Source organism: Paramisgurnus dabryanus, chromosome 21 (genome assembly GCF_030506205.2).
Source record: "Paramisgurnus dabryanus chromosome 21, PD_genome_1.1, whole genome shotgun sequence".
Lineage (NCBI taxonomy): Eukaryota > Metazoa > Chordata > Actinopteri > Cypriniformes > Cobitidae > Paramisgurnus > Paramisgurnus dabryanus.
In genome coordinates, this window is record NC_133357.1 from 13,878,727 (window position 1) to 13,905,912 (window position 27,186).

At 37.5% G+C, this 27,186-nt stretch overlaps 4 protein-coding genes across 5 annotated transcripts in view; 3 read left to right on the forward strand and 1 right to left on the reverse strand.

The window, feature by feature from the left end:
- Nucleotides 1-972: 972 nt before the first annotated feature.
- fitm2 (fat storage inducing transmembrane protein 2) lies at nucleotides 973-4,239 on the forward strand. The gene is made up of 2 exons (XM_065285744.2): nucleotides 973-1,195; nucleotides 1,413-4,239. The coding sequence occupies exons 1-2, from the start codon at nucleotides 1,023-1,025 to the stop codon at nucleotides 1,999-2,001; spliced, it is 762 nt and encodes a 253-aa protein (XP_065141816.1). The 5' UTR covers nucleotides 973-1,022; the 3' UTR covers nucleotides 2,002-4,239.
- Nucleotides 4,240-5,977: 1,738 nt separating this feature from the next.
- On the forward strand, nucleotides 5,978-12,007 carry LOC135775493 (protein lifeguard 2-like). The gene is made up of 12 exons (XM_065285743.1): nucleotides 5,978-6,144; nucleotides 7,150-7,234; nucleotides 7,919-8,019; nucleotides 8,096-8,160; nucleotides 8,242-8,295; nucleotides 8,465-8,515; nucleotides 8,701-8,740; nucleotides 8,858-8,895; nucleotides 9,523-9,610; nucleotides 9,701-9,796; nucleotides 10,003-10,056; nucleotides 10,742-12,007. Exons 1-12 carry the CDS (start codon nucleotides 6,130-6,132, stop codon nucleotides 10,892-10,894), a joined length of 840 nt encoding a protein of 279 aa, XP_065141815.1. The 5' UTR covers nucleotides 5,978-6,129; the 3' UTR covers nucleotides 10,895-12,007.
- Nucleotides 12,008-12,421: 414 nt separating this feature from the next.
- On the forward strand, nucleotides 12,422-22,166 carry senp1 (SUMO specific peptidase 1). The gene is made up of 18 exons (XM_065285712.2): nucleotides 12,422-12,975; nucleotides 13,289-13,350; nucleotides 13,671-13,870; nucleotides 14,003-14,087; nucleotides 14,194-14,377; nucleotides 15,523-15,667; nucleotides 15,758-15,876; nucleotides 15,958-16,244; nucleotides 16,782-16,845; nucleotides 16,939-16,977; nucleotides 17,970-18,054; nucleotides 18,139-18,282; nucleotides 18,536-18,667; nucleotides 19,040-19,243; nucleotides 19,423-19,502; nucleotides 20,487-20,571; nucleotides 20,651-20,746; nucleotides 20,833-22,166. The coding sequence occupies exons 1-18, from the start codon at nucleotides 12,848-12,850 to the stop codon at nucleotides 20,893-20,895; spliced, it is 2,202 nt and encodes a 733-aa protein (XP_065141784.1). The 5' UTR covers nucleotides 12,422-12,847; the 3' UTR covers nucleotides 20,896-22,166.
- A 761-nt stretch (nucleotides 22,167-22,927) lies between these two features.
- The window catches only part of rbms2b (RNA binding motif, single stranded interacting protein 2b), a 40,049-nt gene continuing 35,790 nt past the window's right edge, over nucleotides 22,928-27,186 (reverse strand). For both annotated transcript variants that reach the window (XM_065285722.2, XM_065285723.2), the window contains exon 14: nucleotides 22,928-23,393. In XM_065285722.2, the coding sequence (XP_065141794.1) occupies nucleotides 23,369-23,393 (25 nt within the window). In that variant the 3' untranslated portion in view covers nucleotides 22,928-23,368. The remainder of the gene's footprint in view (nucleotides 23,394-27,186) is intronic.

A 27,186-nucleotide genomic window follows, 5' to 3' on the forward strand; every position in this document is an offset into this window, starting at 1 on the left:
CCGGAAAACGAACACAAATTTCATAAGCAACACAACGTTTCATCAAAGTAGAATATCTGAATCCATCTCAATACAAACATATCGCGTACCTACCTTACCAAAATAAACAGTGCAACGACCCTTTCAGACCCTTTGCCTCCTGCAGCTGTTTGCATCTCGCGGTAAAGCAGTAAAGTTACAGATGTTAATTTGGGTTTTTGCTCTTGCTCATCCAGGCAGTTTTTGCTGTTGTTGTTATAAAAGATGCATTTAGTTTTGTTGCTCCTGTGTAGGTTGTCAATTCAGCAGAAAAGTTTGGTGTTCTCGCTGTTTACAGACAGAGCGCACGTGAACGCGCCGATGACGTATGGTATCTGCGTGGACTCGCTGCGCGGTGGGAATTCAAATTACGCTTACGTATGAGGGACATAAAAGGAAACGTCCGTTCGGACCGAAATCTATGATTTGTTGAACATTTTTTGGTCCTACGCCTTTCACAGATGACATAAATTTTTACAAATACATTTAAACAACTTAACACAGTGATTGCTATCAGAATGTGAGGAGACTTTTAACCAGCATAACTAAAAATGTTTCAGGATCAAATCTGTTACCCTACCTTTAACTCTTAAAACCCGTCTCAGTTTTATAACTACAGTGCAGTGCCATCTACTGGAGAGCAAAAGCCAACATTTAAGTAATTTGTGTATTTTTATGTTTAATCGTTACATTTGTTCACATTTTTACAGATCACCAGCACTTATTGTGTTTGCCGTTTTCTTCTAGACCGTATTTCGTAGGTAAGACAGGTTTGCAACTACTATGGCGAAGCTTTCGCTTTTATTAATGAGGAAGGACGGCGCTTTAGTAATCGTCAAATGATGAGGTCTAGTGTTGAATATTAATGAGGATATTGTGACGCTCTCCAATAGCGTAGGCTTTGCTCATGAATATGAAGAATTTTCTTCACCATAGTAGGATGTGATAAACGGGTGTGTTTACTGTTTCCGCATTCATTCACAGGACAGGACACACGGAGCAACATGGCTGCTATTGGCCGCATAGTGGACAATTTAGCTGATTTTTGGCGACGGTCGTACACGCGTGCTTATTTGGCATGTTTATTCCTTTTTATTACATTTTTAGGATCGTTTTTTAAAAAAAAGGAACTTGTACCGGAGAGCTACTTCAGCAACAGCAGAAACGTTTTAAATGTGTAAGTACAAGTCTACTGTATGTGATATGTGAGATCTTACTAAATCACCTAACTTATTTTAGTGTAAATATGTGCGTTTATTTATTGTTGTTTATTTAACTCCATCTAAGTTATTTTGCTCTTCTCTGTTAATTGTTTAACCATTTAAAATCAGTGCATGTCATTGACGACTTTGTATGACATTGACGTGTAGCTTGAGCGTATTTTTTACTCTCAGATATTTTGTGAAGATTTCTTGGGGATGGACCCTTGGTTTACTGCTGCCATTCATTCTTCTCTCTAACACTTACAAGAAACCCTGGACGTTTGTGTTGAAGCGGCTGACGTCACTTCCGGTGGCAACATTGATCTGGTACTTCTGCACTGAGGCTTTCTGCCTCATTGAAGAAATTACAGGTTCATGCTATGAGTCAGATACCATGCAGGTCATCCATGGTAACATAACCACAAAGGCAGCATGCAGAAAGGCTGGATTCATATGGGATGGCTTTGACATATCCGGACACTCCTTTATCTTGGCTTACTCTGCTCTTGTTATTGTGGAGGAAATGATGGCCGTGTCACACATACCGAGTTCTGACAGAAATGTTTTTCTTAACTGCCTTTATATAGCCCTTAACGTGATTGTGGCTATCTGGCTACTGATGTTTACGAGTACGTCAATATATTTCCATGACTTTTGGCATAAGCTTCTGGGAACATTTTTTGGAATAATGGGGTGGTGTGTGACCTATGTTGTTTGCTTCCCAAAGTTTAGTTTACCAGGTCTTCCTCCAAAGGAAAGTGAGGAGAAAAAAGATCCTTAATGTTAGAAATGAAAACGCATCTAAACTTTCTCATCCGTTTATTTTTGAGTTACATACTTTCACACATCTTCATAGTTTGTGCTTTAGTTTTATGTCTCATGGAAAGTACACGTGGAGTTGCCGATGTTCTGCAGCTGGTATTCCTAACATGACAATCTGTAATATGAGAGAGATATTATGAGGACACATCCACTGATCCTTATTGTCGCCTTAAGAAGTTCACTGGATATACAGAGGGCCGAAATTGCAAACGTTTTGCCTTAACATTACACTGCAACCTTATGTAATCGAACCTGCAACCATCAGCTTAGCTGACTTGACATTTAATAGTTGCAATTTTTCCCTTAACACCAATACATATTTATAAATATTTATTAATTCAAACAAAAATAAGGTGCTCTGGTTTGACAAAACAGAAGTTTTTATTTGTGTTTAACAAGATCTCAATTTATGGTATAATGAGTTTATGGTGCATACTTGTATTATGATTTTATAAAGTACATTCATTGAGATCTTATGATCTGTCTACCTAACCTGTTGTTTGTTCATAATGTATGTGCCATTCTTAAAGGAACATGGCGACTTTTTGGGACTTTAGCTTTTTCACTGTATCCCCCAGAGTTAGATAAGTCCATACCTTTTTCATCTCTGTGCGTGCCTTAACTCTGTCTGACGCACCCACCGCTAGCCTAGCTTAGCACAAAGACTGGAAGTAAATGGCTCCAGTTAGCATCCCGGGAACGATATTCTCAGAAGGCGAAGTACTGGTACTTGGGTGGAGTGGTTTGCTCGCAGCACCTAAGAAGCCCCGTAGTATAGCCCAAGTAGCATTGCTAGCCGGAGCCATTTACTTCCAGTCTTTGTGCTAAGCTAGGCTAGCGGTGATTGTGTCAGACAGAGTTATGGGACACACAGAGATGAAAAGGATATGTATGGACTTATCTTACTCTGGGGGATACGGTGATAAAAACTAAAGTCACAAAAAGTTTGCATGTTCCTTTAAGGGATAAATCTTGATGTTCTTCAATGTTCGCTACCGTTCAAAGTTTTGAAATACTTATTCTTTATTTATATTTTTCCACAATCTAGAATAATAATGAACTTATCAAAACTATGGAATTACACAGTTGTAATTTTAGGAAGTATGTTGTGACTAAAAGCATCCAAAATTACCCATTCTGTGTTATATGTTAGCATTGTCACAATAGTCACCCTTTGCCTAGAATTTACAAAACCATCGTGGCATTTAATATGAAGCAGATGATTTTGAAACCGCATTGAAAGAATGTCCAGTTGTTGGCTTTGTATACTAAAGTAATTTCAAACACTTAAAGATTATAAGATTTTTTAAGATTATGAGAAACATTTCAGTCAAGTGTTTAAAAACTTTTGAACGCTAGTAGGGGTGTTGTCAATGGTGAAAGTTTGAATTGGTTTAGGTTAGTTTTAGTTTGGAAAACGTTCTCTTTGTCTCCTAGTTTTTCCAATGTACTTTAGGGGACCGGATTAATACTGCACTGTTTGAGTGTAGTGGAAAACTTGCTTGCATGCTAAATTGTGTGTGTGTGTGTGTGTTAATATACACTAATCCACATTTGAAGTGGATCAAAAAAGATATTTGGTTTGGGTATAAAGACAACTTTTATGAAAGGTTTTGATCCACTTCAAATTTTAACTAGTATAGTTTGATTGCATAATGGTATTTCATACAAGTTTAACGATCAATGCAAATGAAATGTAAATTAATTGTAAAATAGCTATAATGCAAAATGGGAACATGCTGCCTGAAGACGCACATCCTTGTTTGTTACATTGGTCTCTATTAGCTCAATAATACATAAATAAAGGTTCAAAAGTCAACATCTTATTGAATTACAGTTGTTAAATTACAATGTTGCTGTATGTTACTCATTTAAACAAAATGTTGACACTAGTAGTAGTAGTCGGTTTATTTCAGGAATATATGGCCTCTCGGCCCAAAATTCCACAAATATCATACCATGGCGGACAATCTCTTTTTCATTCCTTGATATATATACAGTGCCAATCGCCATGCATACACAGAATCACACATACTTGAGACATCTTTGTGGACATCACCTACAAGAGTAAATTCACTTAAATATTTCTCACGTAAATCTATGTACAAAGGACAAACATACAAAAAGTGCTTCTCATCTTCTATCACAGAAATTTTTGTTAAGTTACAATAATGACAGATTCTTTCTGCAACTGGTGTATTACTCCATCTGCCCGTTTCTATAGCTAGCTGATGACCTGAGCATCTAAACAGGAGCAATGACCGTACCAGTTGCACGTTACACACAGATGTTATGTAGCTCTCTTGTATTAACAAAGACTTGCATTGTGAGTACATGTTTAGTTTGTTATTTTCTAAAACTGCTGCATACCACGCCTCATGTGCTTTTTCTTTCAATCTTTGATTCAAAACTGCCGTAAATATTCTTATATCACCTACACTTTGGGCCTCCCAAGCAGCAGAAAAACCATAAAAATTCAATAATACTTTAATATTGGTAACCCAAGTTTTTCTACCTACTTTATCCAATTCCAATAGCATATTGTAACATTGTTGACACAATGTTGACACTACACTACTGTATTTAACTCCTGTTTGCACACAAACACAACACTAGAACCTTGAGAAAATCTTAAATAAAATACATTTGTTAAACTGGTTTTGTTGTTCTTTTATTGCAATTCTTTAATAAGTCTAAGTTTTCAAATTAAGAACAGGACATTCCACTTTTTTACATATTTTAATTTTTCAGCTCCTCTAGAGTTAAACATTTGATTTTTACCGTTTTTGAATCCATTCAGACGATCTCCGGGTCTGGCGGTACCACTTTTAGCATAGCTTAGCATAATCCATTGAATCTGATTAGACCATTAGCATCGCGCTAAAAAATAACCAAAGAGTTTAGATTTTTTTTCCCTATTTAAAACTTGACTCTTCTGTAGTTACATCGTGTACTAGGCAGATATGGTTAGGACTATACTCTCATTCTGGCGTAATAATCAAGGACTTTGCTGCCGTAACACGACTGCAGCAGACGTAGACTAGTGATATTACGCACTGCCCGAAAATAGTCCCCTGCCATTGACAGTTACTAAGAGGACTATTTTCGGCTGCTGCGTAATATCACTGTGCCTCCTGCAGCCATGTTACAGCAGCAAAGTCCTTGATTATTACACCAGAATGAGAGTATAGTTCCTAGCCATTTCGACCTAGAAAATCCCAACTTTTCATTTTCCATCAGTCTTGGTACACGATGGAACTACAGAAGAGTCAAGTTTTAAATGGCGAAAAATATCGAAACTCTTTAGTTATTTTTTGCGTGATGCTAATGGTCTAAACAGATTCAATGGATTTTGCTAAGCTATGCTAAAAGTGGTATCGCCAGACCTGGAGATCAGCTAAATGGGTTCCAAAACAGTAAAAATAAAATGTTTTACTCTAGGAGAGCTGGGAAAGGAGCATATTTTCAAAAAAGTGAAGTGTCCCTTTAAATGTGTTTGCCTTTATTACTGTCAGAAAAAATGATCCCACCCTGTCACCGGAGCAGTACCCTTTCCACCTAAAGAGTTGATATTAAACCTCAAAAGTACATATTGGTCCCAAAGAGTGCATATTAGTACACATGTATACACACCTGTATCTAAATGGTACATGTTAGGGCCCCAGTGACAGGTTGGTACCATTTTTCTGACGGTGCACTCTCGTTATGTCTATAATCTGCAAGTGGAAATATTCTGGATTTCTCTAGACGAATGTTGCAGCACTAATTCACAGTTTGGCACAGGCTTCCCCCCTTCTGCCAGATTGGTTGGTACATTCCATGCCCCAGTCAGTGATGCTTTAATACCTAGATGTTGCTAGAATGTGCCTTTAGAGGGAGGGAGGGGGGTTTGCTCAGCTAGAGGATTGGTTCATTACAGCGGTGGAGGGGGTTATATTCCTAAAAGAACTACGCAGCATCACCATCATTATCTGCGTGCAGCATCCCAGACAGGTGCAGAAAGTAGACAGCGTGACCCAATCCACAGACTCATCCTGACTAACTGAAAAGGACTAAAAGTAAAGAAAGTGGATTTAAAACGGTCACAATGACACAGGGAAAGGTAAGCTCTTGGAATTTTATTTATATAATAATATTGAAAGGGTTTCAAAATTTTAGTAAGCAAAGAGCTGTAGCTGTTCTGTGAATTTTACATTAATTTTTTGCATGTGCTATTTATTTATTTTTTTGCTCTGTTCTGGTTATATCTATCCCCATGAGGCTCTCTGTTCCAGAATGACTCATTTTGCTTAATGCTTCGTACTTGTTTATGTATCTCTTGAGTCTTTTGAAAAGGTGTAGATGCTCTTACAGTGAATTTGAATGAGCCACAAAGACAGAATTAATATATATTTTCTTACGCTTCTTAAAAGGTACAAAAGGGGCGGTACCCTTTCAAAAAGTACCTTTGTAGAGTACGTAAAGGGTGCATATTAAAGGGTGCATATTAAAGGTACATGTTGGTACTTCAAACGTCTTTACCTAACAGAGCTAGTTCTATTTAATTAAATTAAACTGATTTGTTTCTAGCTACATAATCAAGTAAAGAGATATTTGTATTTAATATTTAAAAAAAGATTTGCTCTCAGCTGCTGATTTAAGTGAATCGGGATATTAAGCAGGGAAAGCCTCTTTTAAGGTGGCTTGTGATATCATTTACCTTCAGTAGACGCTCCTATTACAGTGGCATCAGTTCATTGATAAATAATTGACAGATCGATTCAGACTCTCCATTCTGCATTGAAAGTCTTATGTGTTATGTGCACCACTTCTTTTGGGTATTATTTCAGTGATTTACCAATGTATGCACAGAGCCATTTTTCTTGGATAATGTTGCATAATGAGTGTGTTCAATTTAAAGAAGCACTATATTAAAACATCATGGTATGCATATTCAGCAGTTAAATATGAATAGGATACAAGAGAAGCTTAAGATCATGTGATAGAAAGGCTCATGCAGAGCAGAATGGATCATGGGAAACCAAGCTTATGATGATACAATGCAGATGCTTAGGTGCCATAAATGCTTTATTTGTGATCAAATGATTTGTATCAAATTTGTTTACAGATTTTAGCAACAAATAAGTCAAACAATGGCCCAGATGTTCAGCCCATGCCCCCACCTCCTCCAGCGTATGAAGAGGCTGTTGCTGGTAATTTTAACCTTTCTTTAAATTTGTACATTTGAATTTAATTCAATCTTTATCTTTTGATTCACATGTTTAAATTATTATATCATTTTTGTGAATGCAAATGCAGTTCGGTTACTAATTTATGCACCATGAGCACTATAATATACTCAGTTATGTAGAAACCTCATCAAAATCCATAATGACATCATCTCCCTTACACACCATATGGTTTAAAACCAAACTTTTGCATAAGTTTTGAAATGTTTACAGACAGTGAAATGCACACACTGCAAAAAATGTCTTAGTCATAGTATTTTTGTCTTGTTTTTAGAGCAAATATCTGAAAAAATCTATTTTAAGACAAAAAATATACAATTTAAGTGGGTGAGAAAATGTTTCTTGAATTTATTTAAAAAGTAAACTTATTTCAAGATTTTTTTTACCACATTGGCAGATACTTTTGCTTGTTTTAAGCACAAATTCACTTAAATTGTATATTTTTTGTCTAAAAACAAAGCTTATTTTCTTATGTCATTTTGCTCATCAAGAAAATGCATCTTAATTTAAGATTTTTTAATTTAAAAAAAAAAAAAAAAACACAAATATTAAGTAAGAAAGTCATTCTTTGCAGTGCAGTGTCATGTTTAGGGTGGCTTTAACTGATGAGAAAAAAAAACGTGTAATGTTTTCTTTGTCATTTGAAAGGTGAAAGCCCTTGTTACAGTGGAGTGTATTCCGGTGATGCTGAAATGCTTACAGAATTTAGCTGGGACGACCAAAACATCAGGAGGATTTTTGTCCGCAAGGTAAAGATCCGTTCTGTTTGGTGATGCTGATCTACTGTGGATAATATGAGATTAATGTAATAATTTTTTTCTGTAGGTGTACACCATCTTGATGCTCCAGCTCTCTGTTACAATTGCCTTTGTGGCTCTTTTTGTTTTCTGGTGAGTGTGTATTGGCATTTCAAGCTATTTGGTTGCTGGTTTGTTTATTTGAATTACAGATGTGTCTTTTCTACATTGCAGTGAACCAGTGAAAAGTTACATTCAGTCCAATCCTGGCTGGTACTGGGCATCATAGTGAGTATCATTCTAGGGGTTTAATTTGTAAAAAATATTTTACTTGCATTTAGACTAACATTTTTAATATGTCAGCTTTGAATAATATACATTTTTTATACATTTAATTTATGTATGTATTTTGTACTGTGACTGTATAATGATTAATTGTGTATTTTTCTTTTAATAGTGCAGTGTTTTTTGTCACATATCTCACACTGTCCTGCTGTCGTGGCCCTCGGTGAGTTTATACACCTGCAACAGACTCTTTTTCACACGTAAAAATAAATAATTTACTGATGATTTTAACGTATAATGGCTAATTAACATATTAATGTTTTTTCAAAAGTAAAAAATTTTTTGTAAAAATTTTTTTTAAATTAATTTTATTAATTTTATATACTTCGACTCTTATCACACCAACAGGAGGCAGTTTCCATGGAACATGATTTTGCTCGTAATCTTTGTAAGTAATTTAAACATCTGATGACTGCAATATAAATTATTTTTTATTTATAACTATCCATATGGTACATAAAAGACAGTACATATCTTTTAAAATATGTCTTCTCTTCTGTTTCAGACGCTGTCTCTTTCTTATATGACAGGGATGTTGTCAAGGTACAGTACAGTTTCACATAGGTGTATCACTATTTGCCTTTGTCCATTTTTGTAACAACAAACTTTAAAGGTGCAGTGTGTAAATTTTTGTGGCATCTAGTGGTGAGGTTGCGTATTGCAACCAACAGCTTAGTCCACTGCTCACCCCTCGCTTTTGAAACCCATAGAGAAGCTACGTTAGCCGCCACCGGACAAACATGTCTTCGTCAGAGACAACTTAGTAAAAGGGTTTGTCCATTAAGGGCTTCTGTAGAAACATGGTGGCACAAAATGGCGACTTCCATGTAAGGGGACCCTCGGTGTATGTAGATAAAAACATCTCATTCTAAGGTAATAAAAACATAATGAAAGGTCTTTACACATCCCTAATCATATAGTTTTGTATATTATTTTGCATTTCTGTCAAGAGATCCTTCTAAAAATTACACACTGCACCTTTAAATGTGACCTGCACAAATGGTTTTAAATCCAGCCCATCTTAAAGTTTTCACTTCTTTTGCACATTGTCCTATATACATAACTTCACAGATTTTTACTTAACTACACATTAACAATTGAATTAACAATGTGTTGTATTTTGCTTGTATCAAATGTTATATATCTGATATATATGTCTTGTGTGTTTAGCTTCTACAACACTAAATCGGTCATCATCTGCCTGGGCATTACTGCCTTGGTGTGTCTCACTATTACTATCTTTAGCTTCCACACCAAGGTTAGTATTTATTTACAAATATTCATTATTTTAACTTTTTTTATATATTTATTTTGATGCTAAATCATACAAATGTTTGTCTTTTTACAGTTTGACATTACATCCTGCCGAGGTGTTTTGGTAGTTTTCTGCACAACCTTGTTTATTTGTGGACTTATCATGGTTTTCATATTGCCCTTTGGATCTGTAAGTACTATTACATTGGGAGAAACTTTAATCCAAAATTATCCTTATAGTGCTTTTAAGGTTTACATTTTATCAGAATGTGTGTTAAACCCAGAACCTTGGTGTTGCAAGCTCCATGTTGAGCTACAGGATGATTTAAAAAAAATTTTTTATTTCTTGAAAGGATTATTTGCAGACTTTCACAAATGTTTTTTTTCTTTTTTCAGGTTCCATGGCTGCAAACTGTGTATGCTGCTTTGGCAGCTATACTGTTTTGTATGGTATGATAAACTTCTCCTGTTAATATACACTCACCTAAAGGATTATTAGGAACACCTGTTCAATTTCTCATTTATGCAATGGTGCAATGGTGTGGGGGATGTTTTCTTGGCACACTTTAGGCTCCTTAGTGCCAATTGGGCATCGTTTAAATGCCACGGCCTACGTGAGCATTGTTTCTAACCATGTCCATCCCTTTATGACCACCATGTACCCATCCTCTGATGGCTACTTCCAGCAGGATAATGCACCATGTCACAAAGCTCGAATCATTTCAAATTGGTTTCTTGAACATGACAATGAGTTTATTGTACAAAAATGGCCAGATCTCAAGCCAATAGAGCATCTTTGGGATGTGGTGGTGGAACGGGAGCTTCGTGCCCTCGATGTGCATCCCACAAATCTCCGTCAACTGCAAGATGCTATCTTATCAATATGGGCCAACATTTCTAAATAATGCTTTTTAGCACCTTGTTGAATCAATGTCATGTAGATTTAAGACAGTATTAGTATGGTGTTCCTAATAATCCTTTAGGTAAGTGTAAATAAATCTTATAATGCTATGTGTGCAAAAAAATAATCCTATAATCTTTGTTAATAGCTGAACTGTTCAGGTGTGTTGTACTTCTCTTTTGCAGTAAAATTAGAATAATCTAGTGTTATTTTCTTTACTTTTTTGTTATTTAGTTCCTGGCATTTGACACACAGATGTTGATGGGAAGCAAGCGGTATACCATAAGTCCAGAGGAGTACATCTTTGCCACCCTCAGCTTATACCTGGACATTGTTTACATCTTCTCCTTCTTTCTTCAATTATTTGGAACTGCAGAACGAAATTGAAATTTAATTTCTTCTTAACTTAAATTTATTTCAGCTTCCATGATGTGCACAGGCCCATGATTTTTATTTTGGTCTGAGTGATCTTGTATTCTCCAGCATGAAATATATCTTTAGTGCGCATTGTTTGTATCAAGCTCACATCAGCTAATGTGATTCACATTTATCCTCTATGAAGGTGGTCTCCCATTGCATATACATACAAATGTGCATTGGTTGAATTTTGTCAACACCCATGTAGTTTTAAAATTGATGTTGTAGAGGAAAGAATATATTAAATGCACTGTCAACATCTCAGTGAACATGTAGAAATCTAAGAAAATCTATTAAATGTGTTTAGGTTACTTGCTTAAGGATGTCTGCAACAGTGAAAGTCACTTATGTTTTGCATGAAAATAAATATTGTTGTCAGACAGGTTGTGTGTTATGCACACAAACAGAATCACAATAAGGTAAAACTCATCCATTCATCCAACTATATGTCCACAGTATTTCTGCTTGTCCCTGCAACAGCTTTTGGTGTAACTGCATGAGGACATTGTAACAAATAGTTATGGAAACTGATAGAGATGTGCAAAATATTTTCATAAGAGTCTTATTGAGGCTTTATTGCTGATTCACTATGGAGTGCACATTTGAATCAAACGGACATTGTTTAAGTCATGTATTTTTAGAAATCAAATTATCTTCTTAACATGACTATTGTGTCCTATTGGGTATTTTGACTGATATTTTTTGTCATGTCATTGACATTATTTATTTTGTTTAAATGTTTTATTACATCGTAATTCATTTTTCATTCAAGACTCGAGAGTGTTGTATTTATTATCACAGCCCAAAAATATATTTTTGAAGGTTCATATTTTTTAAGAAAATTAATTGTGGGAAATAAATAGAATTGCACAAAGTTTAAATGTGTGAAATGCAGTGGTAAACGTTTTTCTTTTTTGTAGCAAAAGCTGTAGTGTATCAAATAGTTTCCATTGTGTTAAATTAAACTGAAATATTAAAAAGTATGTATAGCAAAATAATAAAAAAGTGTTAAGTTGCCAGACAAATGTGATGTGAATGTTCTTGTATTTCCTCAGAAACAAGAATAAATAATTTTACCTAGTATACCTTTCAATGTCGATTTTTTTATTATATTTGTATTACTGTTTCACGTCAACACTATATGTTTACCATACTTTTATAGCAAGTAGCCTACACTTTAACAAATGTTGCATGTGTTGCCTTTTAAGGTGACGTACAAAACAAGCTTATACGCTTACAATTTCTATAACTCATAATGCGACTCTAAGAAAGCACTGAAACTGTATCGTTTAACGGTTTTAGATATGTTGATCTCATACAGTAAATTAAAAACATTGATTTCTTCTTGTACACACTTCACACAGTTTAACAGACTTGAGAAGAGTATGAAGCGTCCTTCAACCATTCCGCTTTCAAAACACTGCGCACGTATGACGCATTTCCGCTCGTCTCGTCCAACGGGAGAGCTCGATTTTAACATGTGCGCTTCGGCCATGTTCTCCTTTTAAATAAGGAAGAAGCGGGAGGCGTTAATCCAACTTTCTGTACTCAATATCTCATTCAGAGTATCGCTTACGATTTCTAAGAAATACGAGTCAGTTAGTAAAAAAATCCCATAACAGATATCAACGCACGCGGGCAGCTGGTTTGAATCTATATAACCCCCAGATATAAACATTGGTGGGCTGGTATCTCCCGCGTTAGCAGCAGCTTAGCTGGTTAAGCTAAAGATCAGCGTTGAGGGTTTATCTGTGCTGGTTTAGTCGCGTTTGAGTCTGTTGGGGAAAGGATCCGGCTACTTTTACTTAACAAAGCTGGTTAGCAGTGGCACGCGAATGAAGGGCAGGGAAAGCGCGCGTGTGGGACTGCGCTGACAGCCCTGGTGACAATTCTAGATTTAGCCGAGGTTTTAAATAGTTCATTATGTTTAATAAGATCTACGAATGGATCGAAACCGGGTTCGCCAATCTGCGAAACGGAGCTCCAGCTGGTGCTGTTCACACCGGAGTGGATCAGGACGGAGTAATACGGAGAAAAAGACCTTTGGACTGGTAAAATGTTGTGTAAATGTGCAAAGGAGTGTTGTGTTTATTGTTTGGACACCTATATAAAAGTTTGGTGTTTGTTTTCTAGTCACAAGCAGGATTGTTTTGGTTCGGTCGTTAAAGCGCGAACATTCTGGTGTGACGTCAGAGAAACGTGCGCTTCCTCAGCATCTGAGGAACATTGAACTTTATAACGAGCTGTAATTTAATTATAGTGTATTTATTTATTTATTCAGTTAGTGGTTACTTAAAAACAAAATGTTTACTTAATTAAACTCTAGGGTGTCATTTGATTGTAATTTGTTATGTTTCTAAATAGTTTAGAAGATGGAGATGCAGTTGATCAGGAAGAGGAGAGGGTGGCCAAGAAGTTCAGAATGGGTAAGCTAAGTCACCCTACATACACTTTAAATTCATAGGCCAGTTAACAAGCTAATATTTGCCTTTGTATGGCAGTTGGTAGACCATTGCATTAGCAAAGCAAGAGGTCATGCATTCGATCCTAAGGGCACACATTTAAATGTATGCATTTGGCAGATGTTTTCATCTAAAGCAACTTACAGTGCCTTCAAGCGAAACAATTCATTTTTGTAGTCAAACCCACGTTTTTCCCCATTGCTAATACAATGCTTTACCAGCAACAGAAACACTGTTGATATACTGTAAACACACAAAGTTTATACAATGTAAATGTCTTGTAGGAGATTTTATGGACACAGTAAAAAATGCAGCAGAAGGAGTAAAAACTCACGGTTCGAGTGTTGCGGTGTGGGTTCGAAACAATGTTCGTCCTACACTGACAAACATGCTTCCCGCTTCACCGGGTCCACCCCAAACAGGAATTCCTTCAGAACCTTCAGCCAGTGCTGCTGCATCAGCATCATTGTGGGCAGAAAACAAGGTATCCGTTTACAGCGTATCAATGTCATATCTGCAGGCTGGGTATGACAGAGAACTGTAAAGAGACACAAAGATGCACTGCAATGCATTTTTTGTCTGTGTTGTACATCTTTCGTTTTGTTTTTGCGTGCAGTTTGAGGAGAGGAACCACAATATACTCAAGGACACATTTGTGGCTCCATCTAGTGCGGTTGAGTGGAAGACCATCACAAAATCTGGTAAGGATAACTGGATAAGTAATAAGTCCCTACATTAGCATTTTGTTATTTTCTAAATGTTGCAAAAGTACATATCTGTATCGCTGAGGTTGCTTTTGTTTGGCAGGCTCTTTGAGGACTGAGCAGTCAGTGACCATATCAAAAGTCGGGAAAAGAAATGCTTGTATGGACTATATATCCCATGAGACGCACAAAGCCAATGGCCATTCTGTTAATTTACCTAATGCCTCCACGCCAAAACCATCAGCCTCTCCTCGACTGGGCAGGTCCCTGTACCACCGGCCACACAGGTTAGTGCATAAAATCAGAGTTGCTTGAACCCTGTTTACCAATGGTGGCTTGTGACTGCTCATTAGAAGGGCGCCAATTCAAAATAAGTGTTCTTGTGTATGTGTTTGTTGCGTCTCGTGAACCGTGTGCATCACATGTTTTGTCAAAATAAGCGCCTGCTGCACACGTTTCAAAACTGTTTATGATGAAAGAGGTGCTCACATTCACAAAATACACACAAGACCCTACCTTAACAGTAAACTCTGATTACGCATGAGATTATGCGAGTATCTGGCAAACGTGAGCATCTCTTTTATCATAATCCCTTTAGACGCGTCTGCAGCAGGCACTTATTTTGACAAGACACTTGATGCACACAGGATCTCTTGATGCGCAGAACACACATTTAAAAAAAAAAAATGGGCTACATACATGTTGTGATGAACTTAGCATCGAGCACGCTCGGAAAAAGAAGTCACTGTCCGCCACTGCCATTTACACAGCACTTTGGTCCCAGAATATTTTCGTAAAATTGGCAGAGAAGCATTCCGTAAATGTTCTGGGATCACTCCCGTAAAGAGGACCTAGTAACATTGCTGTAACATTCACGAACAAGACACAATGCCGTAAGGGGTGTGCCGTAAGAAGGACACGCATGTCATCACAACCAGAAGTTATGGTTCAGCTCTTTCACACAGAGATTTAAACGCAGATCAACCTATTATGATGAGAAATGTCGGCAAATTAGACTGAAGCAGAGATCAGGGAGCTCCTCACTATCACAGTGAAGCTGGGATTATTCACCAGCAATACAGAACAGCGCACCACGCACACCTTATGGTCTTGTCATAAACTAAAATGCACGTGCGTAGTTTCTCGAGAGAGAAATCACGGATAATTAGCAAACTTCGAAAACTGCGAAAAAATCTTCCAAGTGCAGGACTTTAAATTCTTTATGATAAGTAAAGAAATTCTAGAAAAATCATTGGAAGTGTGATTGAACCAAAAATCAAGTAATCCTGGTTGCATTTTCCGTGTATTTTCCTTAATCTCTGTGTGAAAAAGGCTCTATGCTTTTAAAACATCTGTGGAAATTGTCATTTTCTCTTTGCAACCTTTGAGGTGATCATGAAACTGAAACTAAAGACTTTCTTTGTTGTTGTAGCTTGCTGTCTCCTGAGGCAAATTCAGGAAAAGCCAATAACACCAGCGTCTTTGAGAAGAATTTTCCTATCCGAGTGGTACAGAGTCCCTCACATGGCAGCTCGAATCGCCAAATCAGGCGAAGATCCCGCTGTACAGCACAGGAGGTCAGGCATTCGCTGCACTATGAACCAATTTGTAAACCTAATCAAACATCATAACAAATGACTTTCTTTTATATTCATCTCTGTCTGTAGTCTGTGCGTGTGGAAGAGAAGGAGGTCTACAGGCAGCTTCTAGCTATGGTGTCTGGTGGCCAGTCATCCTTTCTTCATGATGGAAGTTCTCACTCCAGCATTCGTTCGCATCGTGATTTGTGAGTGTTTGCATAGATTGCGGTTTAGAACCCCAGATGGCTTCTCTGGCTGATGATGGACCTTTTTGGTTTTGTTTTTAGCTCCAGCATCCTGATGCCCAGTCGACCGCTTCTTCAGTGTGCCTCTCCTGCAGGCTCTGGTGCTGCTGCCTCCTCATACGGGTTATCCAGTCTACCCCCCAGCCCACAGCCTGAGTCCAGCCAGACATCCAGCGCTCTGCCCAGTCCTGGTGCCAGCTCCAGTATTCCAGAGCCTCAGCCATGGCGCCGTGACCATGAGTCTAGTGTTAAAGGGCCATTGAGCCTTTCTTCAGCTCCATCACCAACTGCCCTTCAGGATACCTCTTCTCAGGACACACAGTCGTCGGGTTAGTGTTTAAGTCTTTTTTTACCTTTTCTCTTCATGCATATAACATAATCTCAATTTAAAGGGGACATATTATGAAAATCTGACTTTTTCCATGTTTAAGTGCTATAATTGTGTCCCCAGTGCTTCTATCAACCTAGAAAATGTTAAAAAGTTCAACCCAATAACTTAGTTTTGGTAAACCATTTTCTGCAAGCATGTGAAAAATAGGTCATTGTAATTTGGCCCTTATTGTGATGTCAGAATAAGGTAATACCGCCCCCTTTATCTGCACTATCCAACCACAGCACAACCATTTAGTATGGAGAGAAAGAGAAAGATAAAATAATTCACAGCACAATTGAGTTTCAATTGCAACAAACCACCATCATTGTGATCAGTGGTTGCACTTCATCCGCTCATTTGCATTTTAAATGACACACCCAAAACGGCACACTTTTGCTCAGACCTATTTTAGACTTAGTTTTCATCTTTAAAAAAATCTCATAATATGTCCCCTTTAAGGGTTCTGTTTCTTATTTGTATTCTCTTGCTTTAGCCAATGATGGAGATTCAGTCATTTTTGTCAAGGAGCAGCAGGGCAAGAAGTCTGAGAGCTCAAGGTAAGAGAAATTTTTTTCTTGTAGCCTTTGCTAATCTTTCTAGCTGTTAAACATGATGTAATCCTGTTTTAATCTTTTATTTTTTATTTTTAGTATGCCATGCTTCAAGGCTGAACTATGGATCAAAGAACTGTGAGTTGTTCTTTAGTTTACTTTTATGTACAAAAGTTAACGGTACCCATTAAAGTATTTGAGCCATTTGATAAACATTGCTTTTATGCTTTGTTCACACTGCATAAAAATCAAAATTTGCATTTCATATAGTTTCGATTTTTGTGCTACAAATAATTAAATAGATCAAATATGCCACTCTTAATAAAGTCTTATGCTGCATTCAGACCAGCTGTGGTAGAGGCGTCAAGTGCGAGTGATCTCAATTGAAAGATGCATTGATGCGCGTCTGGAGGTCTTGCGGCACAAATGAGGCGTTTAGCGCGGCGCAGTTGAGCGTTGCTGCGGGAAACGCGAGAGTTGAAAAATTGTAACTTTGGGGGAAAAACGCGTTAACCAATCAGGAGCTTGCTCTAGTAGTGACGTGATTACAGAAAGCGAGCGGAGTCGCAGAAGCCCCTCCCATAATGCGCATTTTTGCGTGAATAGGGTGGCCATTCGTGCCAGTTCCGCCGAACACGTCCCGAAAATATTTTCGGGTGTGTTCTCCGGAAGTCGCGTTGGTCGACTGCATACGTCCCAAAAATATTTTTGGGTGCGTTCTCCGGAAGTCGCGTTGGTCGACTGCATACGTCATCAAGGTTTAATATTTGGGGTTAGTTTTAGAAAAGCAACCGTTACATTTCAAGGTAAGAATGAAACTACAATGATTCTATGTCTTAAATGAAATAAATCTCAATTTTCTAATGTGAGAATCTCGATGACGTATGCAGTTGAGCAACGTGACTTCCGGAGAACGCACCCGAAAACATGTTCGGGAGATGTCTGCCGGAACTGGCACGAATGGCCACCCTACGTGTGATTGTCTCTATAACTAGAATTTCATGCGTGAAGGAAGCGAGTAAACTAAAAATGCGAATTTTATACCTCAAACGCAGCTGGTGTGAACCCACGATTAAAGATGTTATAATGAATGCTTCCTAGCATTGGTCATGTTTACTGTATGCTTTCAGGACTAGTCTTTATGACTCGCGTGCACGGGAGCGACGGAGGTTAATCGAAGAACAGGAGGCTGTGACCTCTCGGCTCCAGCGCCAGGTGAGTCACTTTCTCCTTGTTTTTTACTGTACATCTGTGGTCACTGTGTCCATACCCTTATACTCCTCCCGTGTGTATTATTAGCGGCTCTCCGGAGATGGTCGAGCCGCCCCATCAAGCGTTGAGCTGAAGGTTCGAGTCCCTCTGGAGAAAGAGGTCCCTGTCGCGTTTATCATCGAAAAGCCTAAACCAATTATAGAGGAGCCTGAATTCCCAGAGCTAACAGAGGTATGTGCTTAAAAGCTCAGTTTACATTTAAATGACCTTAAGCAACTGAGAAGCATCATATGTGATGTATTCACAATGGCTGAATATACACTCCAGGTCATAGGATTAAAATATGTAAAATATGCGATTTTCACAGACAGGGTCATGTATACCTGGTCTTATAATCATCATAATCAGAGACTGTAATATTATGTCATCTTTCATTAGAGTTTAGTGCTTGAGGGATTTGTTTGCCCGCTTGTCACATTCACAGGAAATGGAGAGTGAGGTGAACAGGGCATTGAGGGGTGGCAGCCCAGATGAAATGCTCAGTGAGGGCTTTCGCCTCACTATCACCAGAAAAGACCTGCAGACGCTCAGCAACCTCAACTGGCTCAATGATGAGGTCAGAACTTCACTGAATGAGTCAGGTTGATGTACAAATGAGCAGTGAGAAGGCATGCAAATGTTTATGTTGGTCTAGATATGGATATAGAAAATCACTTAATTTTGGACCAAATATGAATTACTGTGTAAATGGGTTTTGATTTTGTATAAGCAGTTACTTTATTACGGAAATGGATTGGGGTTTACATCCAAATTTGTGGGCAACCAATATGAGTTTGTCAATAGCCAATGCAGACAAATGTAATGCTGCGATGTGTTGGTAGATTTTGAAACTAGAACATGTTATCTGTTATTATGGCAATTTGCTAATGCCAATAATGGCCAAACATTATCATATGGATGCATCGCTGAATCCACTTCTATATTTCAGGTTATTAATTTCTACATGAACATGCTGGTGGAACGCAGTAAGCAACCTAACCTACCTTCTGCTTACACCTTCAACACCTTCTTTTTTCCCAAACTGAAGAGCTCTGGTTACTCTGCTGTCCGCCGCTGGACCAAGAAAGTGGACATTTTTTCCTTTGACATCATTTTGGTTCCTGTCCACCTGGGGGTGCACTGGTGCTTATCAGTAAGTAACTAGCACAAAGGTCACTTTGGGAAGATTTAGGGCCTTTTGGCTGTATAGCTCTGTGTATCCTCTTTATTTTAGTTTTGTAAAGCTTTACAAAATTAATTCAGATCAGTTTTATATTAATGATTTGCTAAATCAGGAGTTTTTACGAAAAATCTTGGGTTTTTTTGTCATAGGTGATTGATTTTCGCAATAAGAGCATTACTTACTTTGATTCTATGGGAGGAAACAATGATGAAGCCTGCAGGATTTTAGCGTGAGTACTTCCTGTGTAGTATTAACGGGATAGTTCGGCCAAAAATGATATTAAACCCATGATTTACTCACCTCCAAGCTGTCCGAGTTGCATATGTCCATCGTTTTTCAGACAAACACATTTTCAGATATTTTAGAAAATGTTTTAGATCTTTCTGTTGATTAAATGTAATGTTACGGGGTCCACACATAGTCCACGACCTTCAAGTCCAAAAAAAGTGCGTCCATCCTTCACAAATTAAATCCAAACGGCTCCAGGATGATAAACAAAGGTCTTCTGAGGGTAATCCGCGCGGTGTTGTTGTAGAAATATCCATATTTAAAACTTTATTAATGAAAATAAATACCTTCCGGTAGCGCCGTCATCTTAGTCGCGTCCGCATTCAGGATGAGAGCTTACGCAGCCTACAGAGGCTACTCTTCTGCTGCTCTGTGCCCCCGGCCCTCCAAATTTGTCATACGTCACTAAGAAAAGTGTGTACACTACGCTAATACTCTCTCCTGAATACAGAGGAGTCTAAGATGGCGGCGCTACCGGAAGGTATTTATTTTCGTTAATAAAGTTTTAAATATGGATATTTCTACAACAACACCGCGTGGATTACCCTCAGAAGACCTTTGTTTATCATCCTGGAGCCGTTTGGATTTAATTTGTGAAGGATGGACGCACATTTTTTGGACTTGAAGGTCCTGGACTATGGGTGGACCCCGTAACATTACATTTAATCAACTGAAAGATCTAAAACATTTTATAAAATATCCGAAAATGTGTTTGTCTGAAAAACGATGGACATATGCAACTCGGACAGCTTGGGGGTGAGTAAATCATGGGTTTAATATCATTTTTGGCCAAACTATCCCTTTAAGTGATGAAATTGGTCTTTAAGAAGCACCTTTTCTCTCGATAAGCCCTTAAACATTCAAATGTAAATGATGCATGTCCAGACATTGTTAAACTGTCTTATATGTGTCTTTTGTATAACAGCAAGTATCTAGAACAAGAAAGTAAAGACAAGACAGGACAGAACTTGGATACCTCAGAATGGACTCTTAAAAGTAAAAGACGCAACGTGAGTTACACCAACATCATTTAGGACTTATTGCTGTCTTGCTTCAAAATGACATTCATTCATTTATTGTTATCCTCAGGAGATCCCTCAGCAAATGAATGGGAGTGACTGCGGTATGTTCACGTGCAAGTATGCTGAATACATCACCAAAGACAGGCCAATCACATTCACACAAGTGAGTACTTAATAATATATTACTGGTGGTGACACTTTTGTATAAAAAGAACCTGTGATCGACTTCTTTCTTTCTTTTTAAAACAGAAACAGATGCCCTATTTCAGAAGACGAATGGTATGGGAGATCCTCAACCAGAAACTGTTGTGACTGTGCAGGACATATTTTGTGTCGTATTGATACACCTGTGCACTTCAGGAGTCAGTTTGTTTAAGACACAAATGCCCCTCAGTTCGAGCTGATGGTCCACTTTGCATATGTCCAGAATAACAGTCGTTTCAAATGCTGTTTAATTGAAACATGGGAGAACCTTGTGCACCCGAAGGACATTATGTCTCAGCCTATAGGTCAGGGGAGTGGTTTCATGCCCCTTTATAGCTCCAAATAACTTGACATACTTTTGCTGAGCAAGCAAAAAAGCTTCGACTGTGGAAGGACGTTATTATTTTACTTTAAACATTTTCTTGTGCTGCCTTTTTGTCTGCGGTAGCTGGGCCTGTCCTGTGATGATTTGATTTTGCATCAGATTTTTGACTGGTAGAGGTCACTTGATCTCAAATCATCTGAAGATTTGATAAATCGGTATGATAAAAGATTTTGTGTAGACCGTTTTACATAAAGTTTTGCTCTCTACGTTCTAATAGAGGAGCATTGCTGCTGTATTTACACTCATGTGTTATTAGTAAAACAGCCAAAACTGACAATCACACCTCGCTTATTTGATACCTGTATATTTTATACAGACTACATACTTACACAAAACAATACAGGGGGAGACCGCTAACTAGCTTGTACTACCTTTTCTTTTAAAATATATTGCTAAGACCCAGTTAGTAATAGTAAAAATGCCTGCTTTGTTGCAGTACATAATTTTCAAATGTTGATTTGTGGAGATGCAATGCTTTTGACTTCAGTATGGTTTGGGATGAGTGTTCTTTCATCAGTTTATTTTTTTTTTTAGCTTATTTTTATCAGTATTTAATGGCTCTTAAGGAGTCTTCTGGCATTTTGGTCATCTCAGAGACAAGCCGCACTTACCTTCTCTTCTGCGTAACTTTTCCAAGCTCAGCGGTGTCCTACATTTAGTTTTTTCTGTTCTTTTATGTTGTTACTCTGTACTTTCTTCTGTGCAAAAAAGTGAACTATTTTTGGCAACCTGTTTCTAAATATTTCTCCAGGATATTGACAATTGTTGTATATACAGTCACTATACGGTAAAACTGAAGACATATTTAATACTCATTTTTTACCTTTTTATTATACTGGTTTTGTATGTGGAGCAGATCTTTCTGGAAATAAATTCTAAAGGTTATGTGTGTATCAAAAGATAAATGAAATAATTTCAGATTTTCAGTTTCTGAGTCACTTTGACATTTCTTGATAAGAACTTGAGGAAAAATATAAAAACTTTTGAAAGCAAATGAACTGGCAACCTTTTTTTTTCAATAGAAAAATACACCAGTTATATTTTATAATGGTGTATGAAGATTAATTCATGGTTTTCATTTGATGTATATTGTATAGGATGTTTTTAAACATCTGTTCATTGAATTTTAATTTATATATTGGCACGAAACAAATAATGCAGTTTAAAATCCTGTACATCATAAAATGGAAAAAAGGAGTGTTTCGCTAGAAAGTAAAGATCGCTCTTAGTTTTCATTATATTGCATTTTTATATCGGGGCAAAGCCCAACAAACACGCTTCTCATTATTAAAGTTTACCAAAGCAAGGAAAAAATTTACAGGTCTACATAACAACATGGAAGTGGAGCACTCTTTACAATGTGTCAAAGAAAATACATAACTAATGTATGAAGCGGAAAAACAAAACCATTGGCATGAAAACAAAGTCATACAAAAGTTTATCATCGAAATCGCTTCTCTGAAATTTTCCTTAAAAAAAATCTTCAAATACAAAAATAAATCTCAACATTTAAACAGAGCATGACCTAACTTACAAGATAAAGCAGCATTTTGGAAGGAAATCATTTTTCTGAGGAGATGAGGTCTTGGTTTCAAAATTCAGTCGTCTTGCTGGACAAAAATTGGTTTGTAGTAATGCATTTACAATGATCTTGGATACAGCACATTTTTTTCTGTAGATCTATCAAAACAACGACTTGGCTGCTGGTCCAAAAGCAGATTCCTCAAAACTGATATTCAAGAAAATGCAGCGAGATCTTTGCAAAAACATTGTTTTTATGTACAAAATTCCTCCTGCAGCAAATAGTTTAAAAGCACTCAACAAAATCCTTTTTTAAAATCAAATTAAAATTATAACATGTGGTGCTGTAACATTTTCTTTGTTTCATTCTGACTTAGCAGAATGTTTTAGAAAATAAAGTTGCAGAAAAAAAAAATTTCTCAAGTGTTTGGAGTGTGTGTGCATTTGTGTGTGTGAGTCTTTGTTAAAAAGCTTATTTGCTTTTTGTGAACATGACATTTTTGTAGTCGTAGCTTTCTCAATCCAAGTCTTTAACTCTCCCTAAAATAGGTTTAGCTTCATTATCGGTTGAAACAAAAATCACAATAAATGGTGGCATCCCTTCACTTGGAAAGAGAGTTTGCTTCTCATTTATTTTCACAATGTCCATTCCTTTCCATGTCGAGAGACGTGGTTTTATATCCTATGTCCTCCATCACTTCTGGAAATTTAAGGTAAGCAAAAGAACATAGTCAGCATACATGCTTGTGGAATTACAAAACATAAGTTATCTATATTTAAGTTTACTGTAGGAAAATTAAAATTGCCATGTGTGGATAGATAACACAGGTACATTCGGTCTGTAAAATGATTGATAAGTAATTTACATTTATGTCTCTTTAAGTACTCCGTTGGGTTTCCGAAACGAATCTTCAAAATGCGCAAAAAAGAAAAACAAAGAAATGCGAATTAAGTGCGGCTGTTTTTTTTTGCGAATTAAGTGCGTTTCCATCAAGTTGTTTGAGCGAATGACGTCGGTGGTATTGGTAACCTAGTAACCAACAGTAAACAAAACAATGTAAACGTGGAAAATAAAGACAGGACTGCATGTATTCACGATGTAGCAAGTTATCAATTTGTATCAGTGTGTTGTGCACAGAAAAGATAATGCAGCATTTTTGATGAAGGCACTAGCAGCAAGGACATTGCGACGACGTGGAGACCCAAATATGGTAAAGACAAGGACAGCGGAAACAGCTAGACGGTCAGTCCCGTGAGTTTCATGTTCGCTACGTCAAATTTTATTCGGCAAATGCTTTTCCATCTCGCATTAGTCAAAAAACACCTAAAGCAAGCGAATTAGTGGATGATTTTTGATGCAATACTTTTCTAAAATGCGCATAAAATCATGGCGTTGGCCACAGCCAGGGAAGACGAAACAAAAAGGCATGAACACAGCTTGGTTTCCATCCAAACGTGCAAAATACACAAAAAAGAAAAACAAAGAAATGCGTATTAGGTGTTTTTCCATCAAGTTGTTTTAGCGAATGAGGTGTTATTGGTAACCTAGTAACCAACAGTAAACAAACAAGGTACGCGCGGAAAACGGAGACAGGACTGCATGTAAACACGATGGGGCACGTTTGTCATTTATTAGCAGTGCAGCTTGTAATTGCCAAACTGAATGCTGTGTACAGAAAAGGGAATGCAGCATTTTTTATGAAGACACTAGCATCAAGGGCATTGCGACGACGTCGAGCGTCGAAAGACTAGGGATGGCTGACGCGAAACAGTCGTTCCGAAGCTTTGCGAGATCCCGAAGCGCAGATGTGTCGAAACCACTGATCTATATAAATGACTGGATTGCGCATAGAACGCTTGACGTAACTGCGTGATTTGAAGCCAGCGCAGAGTTCGAGCCGCCATCTTGGTATACCCAACCGGCAGAGAGCGCCATTGACTTCCATTCAAAATCATGATCAAAATTTACCCCCTTTACCACGTATCATTTACACAAGGTTAATTTTTAGGATATGTGTACGTAAATTATTTGTTAATTCTGGTGTTATTTGCAATGTTTATGTTTTAATCGGGCAGGATAATGGATTTATAAAAAACCGTTAATGTGAGTGTGTCTGTTGCATTTGTTAATGACACGGGTATAAATAAAGTTTTGTTTGACATTCAGCTACACTGTGACGGTCAGCGTTATATCTCTAAATAAGTTTAGGTAACTTGTAAGTTTAGATAACATAATTACAAAACTAGCAAATTATTGCATGCACATACGGTACAAAGCATGATTATTTATTTAGATTTCAGAATGAGCACGTTTATTGTCATTAATACTAAATATGCTGCGGTCTGTCTGCTGATCTGATACTGTAATAAAGATGAATGTATAATAACTGTTTAAAACGCAAAATGTACAACTTTCAGTAAATAACTATTTACATGCTTTGGACGTTTGTGTTGTTATAATGTACAGGGTAACTTCACATATAAAAACGAAGACGAGTAAAGTGATGTTTTATCATTAAAATCCGATAACGTCCATTGATTTAATAGAACGTTTGGGTATACCAACATGGCGGCGCGGTGGCTTCACAAGTGTGACGTCATGCGCAATCCAGTCATTTATATAGATCAGTGGTCGAAACACTGATCCGAAGCGTGATTCAAAACACCCATGTCACGTGGCTATGACCAAACGAAGCCTCGAAGTGTTTCACTAAATGTTGCATCAGGTGTGGACTGCCGAATCAGCGTTTGATTGGCACGGTCGGGAACAGACAACACAATCGCACATCTGTATAAAAGTGAAATAAACGCATATTGACCTTGTGGGTTTTTGTGAGAGGAGTTTTTCAAAGGCTGGAGAAATTATCTGTAAAAAAGAAGTAGGCTAAGTCCTTCCACACACAGCAGATGTGACATGGTGGCTTGATATATTTTATTAATTTCTTATTGTTTATGTGGTATTTATCTCTATTCAATTTATTTATTAAATAGACCAGCTTATAGTTATTGACAATGATGAGCCTAAAAGCTCATGTAGTTGTCAAACAGATGTTAAAACAACAACAAAAAATATGTAACTTAATTGTGACGACGGTAATAACAATGCATTTCCCGGGGTTCGATCCAAAGGGCTTTTGCATGAGAGTCTAGGACACTATCCACTATCCCACCTGATCACTTATATCAACTACACAACATGTGGGATACAATTTGTCAGCGCTCGTCTAAAACCTTGTTAAGGCTGCTCTATGGCAATACGTGCAAATGACCACTAGGTGTCACTGTGGAGGCGGTTTCGATCCATGTTTCGAAGCCTCGACACAATTGATTCAACTGTTTCAGTGTTTCACGAAGCCTCGCTCTGCCCATCACTACGAAAGACAACTCCAGCGGAAACAGCTTGACGGTCAGTCACGTGGGTTTACGGTTAATGTTCCCTATGGCAGAATTAATTAGTTTACATTTTAGCATAAATCAAAAACCACATTGAGCGAGCATAAAATGTTTTTTTTTCCAATTAAGAGATTTTTAATCAAAATCTGGCGTTCCCATCACATGCACACAGAGCCGGCCTTAAGCATCTGGTGGCCCGTTTCAATTACTAATAGGAGGCCCTACCCACATAAAACATAAGCATAATAGAGCAAAAAGCAAGGATTCCTGTTGGTTTGCATCAATGATATATTATTTTATTACGTGCACTTTCAGCTTCACGAACAGGCAGCTCAACAGAAATGATCCAACCTTATTTAATTAAAACTATACAATTATAGTTGCCTCGCCCTTTCATGGACGCTAAATTCTCTGCTTAATTGATTTGCGCAGTATATTTTCAGCTGTCTGGGCTGACTTTAAAAAAACATCTCAAACATCCCCTCAACTTGAATTATTTAACAAAAGCAAAGAAGAAAAAGTGTCTGACTGACACTGAACCGAACTTATAAATAAGGATGGGCTCCGCGTTTTTTCAGCACCATAGACAGCTCACCTGGCGGCGAGCGTAGATTTCACCTAAACCTTATTAGAAATCCACCCTTCTGTGTTTGAGTGCTGAAAATGCCCTGATAAGTTCATCTTTGTCCAGCGATTGTGTCGCCTCGTGCTCAATTAAAATCTGAACGAGAGCTGACGGCATATATGTTCAATAGGCTATTATAAAAACAGTTTACATACTTTGATGCGGGAGCAAAACAAAAATAGAAGATTTCCAAGCCACAGTAAAATAATATCACCCCTCATTTATCTAAAGTTCTTGGTCATTATGTTCATTTAATGGAACATTGTGTGGATGTTGCGTTAGAGGAAAATGCCGTCATGCACAAAATATATTAAAGGCAGTCAGTAAATGCTCACAGATGTTATACACATTTTTTAATACAATTAAATACTGCATTAAGGTAAGTATAAATCCAATCATATTATTTAAAAAAACACCATTGAAATCAGCCCCTAAAAAACGTATTAAAAACCTAGAATCGCACTTATCCAGCCAA